We start from the raw sequence: 8,324 nt of genomic DNA, 5'->3' as shown, positions 1-8,324 counted from the left end.
TTTTTAATATTTATAAAATATATAGCACTTTCTATTACATTTTCAGTCATTTTTATCCATAACAAATTAAAACTTATGACATATATTGCAAATATGCTAAAGGGATAAGAATAAGTAAAAATCAAAGTTCCTGGAGGTATGAAATAGTAAATTGTTTAATGTTTTTCACTTTATTATCGTATATCCAGATTGTGCATATCCTGCAAAAATAGCCATTTCTTCAACTAATATACATATTTTTCTTTATAGTATTATAAGTTTTTAAATGTAAAGCTTCATGGTTTTATGCTTTGTTTTATAGTTGTGCCTAATATATAACTTTCATTAATACATACTGAATATCTTCCATTAGTATATACTAATATATATATATACACACGCTCACACGTACCGCACACACACACTCACTATGCATTATATATTAGTATATACTGAATAATAAAAGAATTTCTATAATACATGGTTGGGGTTCCTGGGGAGAAGGTTGTTGAAAGTGGAAGGTTATGTCAATGAAAGCATTTTAACTTGCTGTGGTGCAATGTTTATGTGACATACTATAATAATATACAGAATCCAAACAGAAATTTCTTTTTTATTTCACTATTCCTATGTTTTCCTCTGTGATTCCCACAGAATATGAACTGCTAGCTCTGCTAAACTTCCTGAAAATGGAGCCAGGGATTAGAAGTGTTTTGATGTGACAGACCTTATTCCAGGCAAATACTGGAATTGCACTGAAGAACCCTCCAAGTCAGGAGAGAACTTAAGGTCAGATATGACTTTATTTGCTTTGACTTGAATGTTGATGACACGCTCAAGCACTCTCTCGGGTACTTGTCCTTGCCTTTCGCCTTAACACTGTCCCCTGACTCTACAAGAGGTTTAGAGGCTCCGTTACGTAGCTGACGGGACAGTTTTGCCCTCTGTCTGAGCAGAGGGCGTGAGGGGACAGGGGGGGCGTGCTTGGGGACCTCGGAGCCAATATTCAAGGGTGTATTTGTGGTAGATGGGGAGAAAGAGGCAGCAGGGAGAGGGCTGACCAGCACGGCGCAACCTGCTTGCGGTCACTACCATCCCAGTGTGGCAAGGGGAAAAAAAAGTGATGCAGAGTACCCCGTCCTGGACACCCATCAGCCACCTTCAGCTTCACTCTGCCCCTTGCTGCAGCACAGCAAGCCCCTTCAGGCGCCACGCTCTGGTGGGCTACGCTGCGAAGCTCAGCCTTCTAGGGCCCTTCCAGCACCCACGGTGCACCACAGCAGCCGCTGCAGAGGCAGAAACAGCTGGTGCCAGATGCTGACAGCCTTGTTGTTGGCATCTCAGGGTTTTTTTTCCCCCCGGACTCATTTCAGCTGGGCCCATGGTCTGAAGGTGCGATGCTCGTTTAGTTTCATCCTAAAATCCCAGCTCAGCGATAGGCAGAACAGCACCATGAGTGGCAGCAGGCAGGAGCCTGCCTTCAAAAGCACATTCCTGATAAAATGATAAAAACCTAGAAGCACCTCTAGCTCATCAGCGAGACACACACGCACGCACCTTCAGAGAGCCTAAGCCATGTTCCTGCCTCATATTTCCCTCCTTCAGCACCTAAATCAGGTATTTAAATTCCAGGAGCTTAAGTGAGTCTCTCATGTTTTCCATTATGCAGAACTGGTCAGACGTGCGAGACCAAAGGACTCACAACTGCCTGAGGTTAAAATCAGCTTAAACTCTTTTTTTTCAGCCACTACACTTTTTCAGAGACCAGACCCTGAAAGGAAATGGAAAGTGCAATACAAGGATTAATGTTTAATATTAATAAAATTACATTTTCCAAAAGGTTCCTTGGAATTGCCATACCAGAACAGAATCTGGTCTTTCTTTTTGGCATAGGGAATCCTCGACGGTACTCAGACAACATGTAGCAAAGCTGCTGAATTTCTAAGGCCTCACCTGGACATTCACAAAATCTTCAGCCTTCTTAACAATTTGTTTGATATATGAAACATCTTAAGGCATTGAACAAACCACATCACATTTACAGCAATAGGCGGCAGTACTGACCACCGCCTACTTGTGTTGAACTGTCCCCTTTGAGGAGTTCTGACAAAGCCTGTGTGCACAAAGTAAAGAAATGTAATTCTGGGGAATCAAGGAGTCATTGGAAAATTAATATCTTCCATGATTCTCATCTCAAAGCATATCGATACTGTATATTACGGGTTTGCATTCCTATGAATTCCAGTCTGAATAGACAAAACTTCAAATAACCACTTACAACTAGTTTGTCTCCACAAACTTCTTGCTGCACTTAATGAACCAAATAAAATGGCCAACATTTAAAAATATGCTGATTTTTATTTCGAAGTGCCTTCATGCTACTGGAATGCAAAGCTCTTTTGAAAATCTGGACCTGTTTTTTTCAACAGATGTAGGAAACATCAGTTCATTCACTGACGAAATCCAGAATAACATGTATTCGAATTGGTAACGCTTTCATAACGAAATTACGCTAACACCAGAACTTAGCACACGGGTTAGTTTTGTGAAGGTCAGATTGCCTAAAATTATTAAATCAAACCCAACATATTTAGTTATACTTAAGAGCATGTATTTTTGGTATACTATATAACATCACTTTGATAGGCACAGTACTATGAAGAATTTTTTTTATTAAACTTAGGACATAAAGAGAACAAATCACATTTTATGCTATGGGGTGGGTAGTTTTCTCTTTTTGTTAAAATATTTGCTTTCACTTGCATATAGATTTTTAGCAAAAGCTGACAGCTCATTGTAATGAGGCTTTTTCATTGTCACTGGGCTGCATTGACTTACAAAATACATGTATTCATTGTATGTTATGTGTGAAATGAGAGGCTGCAACATAAACCCTGGGTTGTGACATATGAGTACGAAGTTCAGTTTGCTTTAAAGAGGAATCTCTTGTAGGTATTTCACTGGAAAATATAGCCATTTATTACCTTTGTAAACGGTATTTCTCTGTTTCTATTTCACTATTAGTTATAATAGAGTAAAATTTTCCCTCTTTGGTTGAAGGCAGAATTTCTGACCCACTGGCTCTAAAAGCACATCCTGGATGCAGAGTCACCTCTGAACATCCTGGGAGGTCAGTGCACAACCCCCCGCTGCACTTACAAACCAGTGCTGACCTGCAGGCAAGGCTACGGCATTTTATATTCTCTTCTGTCTTCTTGAAAATAAAAATATTTCTTAAGCCCCACCAGTTTGGCTCTCTAAAAATAAAAAAATACAGGCTAATGTTTGTCTGCGAACACGTGATGTTCGTTTAAGCACATTGAACAACGTCCCTTAAACACTCGCAGTTTCAGTGGTACAACTGTGCACATGGCAGGAACGGGTGAAGAAAAACTGTTCCGCTGGCAGCTGATGAGTTTTAGGTTCCGCTGCTGGCGGGGTGTTAGCACGCGGCAGCGCTGCGCCAGCGGAATGCCACGGCAGCACACTAGGAGGAAGGAGATGATTCGGAAGCACAGGGAAGGAGAACTGTCATTAACTGATAGCGGGCTCCTGTTGTCAGCGCTCCGTCAAAGTTTGTGTTTCCAGTATAGGCTTTCCTGATGAGGCCAGTGCCTGAGTTACCATCTGAGGGTTTTAACTTAGACTGTTTAGCTTTGGAGTCAAAGCATCTGGGGTTTGTTCTCTCTTGGGAACAAACTCGAGATCCCATGGACAGCCATGGCAGTTTTCTGCATCATTCAGAGACCAGGATGTGATCTCCCCTTATTTAGGGACAATATGTATAAACAAACATACGATTATGACTATGAAACCGCTGGATTTTGCTGACGTTTAAAGCATTTAATAGCTGGACTATGACTTCATTCCACTGTATTTAGCCTGGAAAATAAATGTGTAACCCCTGGAGGTGTACTATTAAGAACTAAGCATTGTACTGAAAGATATTTGAAAGTGGTAAGAGTCCCCATAAAATATATTTTGAGATTATCTGGAACTAGTATTAAGTGAGATCAGCTACGCTTCAAGGCAAGGATACTCTCACACACATAAACCCAGATCGCTCTAATGCAAAGCAAAAAACCAGAGACACGATTTGCCCCTACAGTTCATCCATCTTTTGTCCCTGCCTCGCATTTGGAGTTGTTCCTGTTTTGAGGAAGCTTTCATCTGGCTTCACTGTTGAAGTTTTAATTACCTTAGCATGCAGGAAGGGATGTACCAGCATTAGTCTTTCTGCTAAACAAGGCAGATAGTGCCCATAACCCTCACCTGCTATGTGCTTTCATAACGAGCCTAAGTGGGCAAAAAAGGACGCTTTGATTTCAATGTAACAAACAGAAACCCCACAAAGTCCTAACTGAGGTGTTATACACACTCTGTGGCTGCACTAACTGTTCTTCCTGCATTTTTTTTTTTAGGTTCTCTTATTCCTTTGTTTCGCAACCCCTCCCTCGCCTTTTCTGTTCTTTCAGCTACTTCCCACACACGCTCTCCCCATTTTTCCGTCTTCACTGATGTGTGCAACAGCACAAAGTTAATACATTTTGCAAAATGATATTTAAATGAAGTTATTAATTTTAAATTTACAACTCCCTCAGATTCCATCTTTAAATGACACTCTGGAGCTAGTAGGTGGTCCAGAGTGATGTCATATTCTTAACATATAAAGACATTATGCATCCTGTCATCTATTCTTTATTATTTAATTTATTCCTGTATTTTACTAACAATATATAAAAAAAGGACATTATTAATAATTCAAATGGTGGACTCATTTTTCAAGCATAATGTAGAATGTCTGTTTTGTTGAGAGCCTGAACAGAGCTTCTACTTACGATGCAAAGTCCAGGCTAAACACGGAAGCAATGTATCAGGTGGATTGTCTCTGAAACAAATTCAGCAGCTCAGTCTCGTGAACAAAGACTATTAGATTTATGGAAATTAATTACTGATAAAAAAGGTAGGAATTAAATAGCAGAAATGATATTTTATGCACTTGCACTGGTAATTAAAATTAAATTCATACAGCATTACATTTACTTGAAGAAGAGGGGCTTACTCATGGAAAGGTTTTGTTTTTTGTGGCCTTTTTTTTTAATGTTGTCAGTCCAATATGGCTATAGCTTTGTTGTTGTTACTGTCAGACTAAAAGAACACGATAGAAAAAGTATCATAAATGGACACACGTATGGATTTACAATAGCGCTTAAAGTGCCTTCTGATTTGAGGAGATACTTACACAAATGCCTTTTCATGCTTATCTCCTTGTCACCATGTACTATATGCTTGTTGCTTGCTCTTACGTCATTTATAATATAATGATAGGGTATTAAGTTCATACTCAGAGTTTAGTATATTGTCATTAAAAACATCTGAAAACAGGAAAATGACAATTCTATTTGTTTATTATTACAGCAATTTGAAAATTTTTATTAAATACTGAAGTGCTTCGTTTCGTCATTCATTCCTTTGCTTCCAGTGTTGCTTAAAGCACTAGGTAAGTACAAATAGATCATACTAAAAGCATATCCATCCTATTCTGGGGTTTCGACTAGGATTATTTACTGCTGTCTTGCAGAACAGAGATGATTTTATGATCCCACGTGACCATTTATCTGCTGATGCTGCAAGATGTTTTGCCTCCAGGATTGGTTTCCACGGACGTGGTTCATCAAAGGTCTACATCTTATGAATATTTATACATTGTTTTGTCTCGTTGTTTAGTGGCAGTGGCGCAGTGTGAGATGTCAAGTAGTATACTTTAATTTGCCAGTACCAGAAGTTGTGGGTGCAGCAGAAGCTGTGGCTTGACTGCCTACGTACAAAGGGTCCAAACAAGCCACTTTGGCTGCAAAGAATGAGTGGATACAGTGAAGGACTGCAAACAGGTTGGAAAACTCCAGCTCCTGGAAGTGAAAACAAAAAACATTAAATGTGAAACAAAAGAACACCTCACAAACTTATACCCAGGAACGAACTGCTATTCAAACAGCTGTTACAAGGACCCGGAGATTGAGATATCTGCATCCAGTAAATGATTGTTTGGAAGCTAAGATGGAGAAATTCCTGCCTCCATAGAAATATGAGATCCTACCAGCTAAAGGGGAAGGGAAGGGACACTACGTAATTCTTTTTTTCCTGCAGGTTAATGCAAATCTGGCACTTTTGCAGATTAATTGTGATAGAAATTGAATGACTGCACCGTAACAGCCTGCACATCTCTGGACAACTACTGCGTACCCACGTGCCCACAAAGATCAGTCCTGCTGCGTTTCAAATATGCCACATTTGTTCATCATGTCACCTCACGCTGGCAGCTGTTATCTTACCTATGCCGATTCTCTAACCAAACCAAACCAAACCGAACCAAACCGAACCAAACCAAACCAAACACCAAAACCCAACCATTTTCAAAAAGCGCTACTATCACACAGTGATATTTGGGATCTGTTTTCATTGAGAGGATTACTGGAATTGTACCGAAAAAAGGAACAGACTCCATGTTTCAAACTTGTGGACATTATTAGACAAAGCCCTTCTTTTTCTACTTTAATTTACATTTCTTTATAGCTCCCCAGTATGTGACTGACTAGCTGGCACTCCTTTAGACATCACTACAGAGGAAGTAAATTAAAAAATACATATTTTTACATACATAAACATGCTCCATTGTGTCTAGTTGACTTTAGCTGATCAATCCTTTTTAGGTTATCTTCAGGATAAGTGGTTTTGGAGTTGGCATTTAATCAGTAAGAATCTGTGGTATTTGAAAGCAAATACTGAGATATTGAATACGTGTAAGTGTAGGGATGGTGATGCAGAGTCACCATCTTTCTACGGGTTTCCTCATTGTAATATGAAGCCGGTAACAGATATCTGTGGTATATTCTATTTGTCTTTCTGTCCACCACTGGCATTTCCAGGCTATGCAGCGCTGAGGGTTTTGCTTTTTTCTTTAGAAGAATATTGAGAATGTTGTAAATTCAACAACAATTGCTAAATCTCCTCAAATTACATTAACCTACAATCTTCTGCCTCTTGAGATTTCCTGGAAGATATTGCTTCAGGTAATTTGTGGAGATGTTCACAAATCCCTCGTGCGTGAGGGAGAACAACTGCCTGAAATCACTGTCTGCTTTGCGTCCGGTGATGTACCAATGGGTGGAGTTCTGTTCAGCTCTCTTACAACCAGAGCAGATGTCCTTCAGACAAGCTCAGAAATGAATTTATAACATCCCATGAGCTTCTTTCAACTCCCCTAACTACCAGTTCTCTATAAAGAAGATAAAGTTTATGCCAGGTTTCACAAACCTGCCATCTGTGTCCATTTAAAAAAAAATCTGTTAAGAGACATTCTCACTTTTAAACAGGGGGAGAAGGGCAACTTTATCACTATGTCAAAGGTTTTGTTTCCTCCCTCAAATTTCAAAATAAGAAAATGTGTCATGTATAGGAAAACAATGGAAATTCAAAGATGAGGAAACAAGGAATTATTCTGAAGCTACTTCAGAATAAGAACTATCTGTCATTCAAATACAGTTACTTTTTAGTTAACTCCTTTTTATTAATACAAAAATATTCATAATATCATTTTTGTGTGTTATCTGTAGAAAGACTATATTTCTCCCTGTCTCACCAGGATAAGCCTATTAAAACAAATATTACAGTTTGAGAATTGAGTTAATTAGGTAACCCTACTAGCTGAAAGTCCTTACTATCATAATTACTGGACACCGAATTTTCTCCGTGCATTAGTACAATTATTGCCAACAGTTATCGCAAGTTTTTCTGTAACCTTTCATAAAGAAAGTCTGGATTGAAAGGATAGAGAAGGAAAGAGAAAACCGAAAGAGAGTGCCCCCAGATGAAAAAAACCAACCTCTTATTGCATTATAGTAGTGATAAAACTATATAAACAATACATCTATAAAATCAAGCAGTTATAACTTCGTAACTCTTAATGGTAGAGTTAGAAAAAGCATCTTTTCTTTCATCCGTATATAAACTGCTGATATGAGAAGGTGTTCGCTCTTTCATCAAATGAGATGTAACATGGCCTCTCTATTTTAGCATAGACTCTGATCTAAAATACATATTAAACAGCTAATCCATGTGTAAGACGTGGGGAAACTGAGAACTGAATCACGCGAACCGGCACCGGTCAGAACTCTGCACTGGGAGAGCAGTCACTGCAATCGAGCAGTCTCTCTGTAACTACGGAGGCGTGCTCAAAGGCCATTTCAAGATGATATTCTAAATTTGAAGAGTAGTGTGATGCTCACAGAAAAACCCTCAAGGCTAAGACCAAAAAAACGAATTTGAAATTGTATTTTGGTGAATAT

The 8,324-nt window shown here is 39.0% G+C and overlaps 1 protein-coding gene across 1 annotated transcript in view; it reads right to left on the bottom strand.

Annotated features, from left to right (window-relative positions):
- Positions 1-5,729: 5,729 nt before the first annotated feature.
- LOC104500974 (gamma-1-syntrophin-like) overlaps positions 5,730-8,324 on the bottom strand; it is a 57,869-nt gene continuing 55,274 nt past the window's right edge. The window contains exon 8 of the mRNA XM_010144708.1: positions 5,730-5,888. Within this exon, the coding sequence (XP_010143010.1) occupies positions 5,730-5,888 (159 nt within the window). The remainder of the gene's footprint in view (positions 5,889-8,324) is intronic.

The sequence above is a fragment of the Buceros rhinoceros genome, unplaced genomic scaffold, assembly GCF_000710305.1.
Source record: "Buceros rhinoceros silvestris isolate BGI_N320 unplaced genomic scaffold, ASM71030v1 scaffold19561, whole genome shotgun sequence".
Classification (NCBI taxonomy): Eukaryota; Metazoa; Chordata; class Aves; order Bucerotiformes; family Bucerotidae; genus Buceros; species Buceros rhinoceros.
Note: the sequence above shows the minus strand (reverse complement) of the source record. Positions and strands in the feature narration are given on the sequence as shown.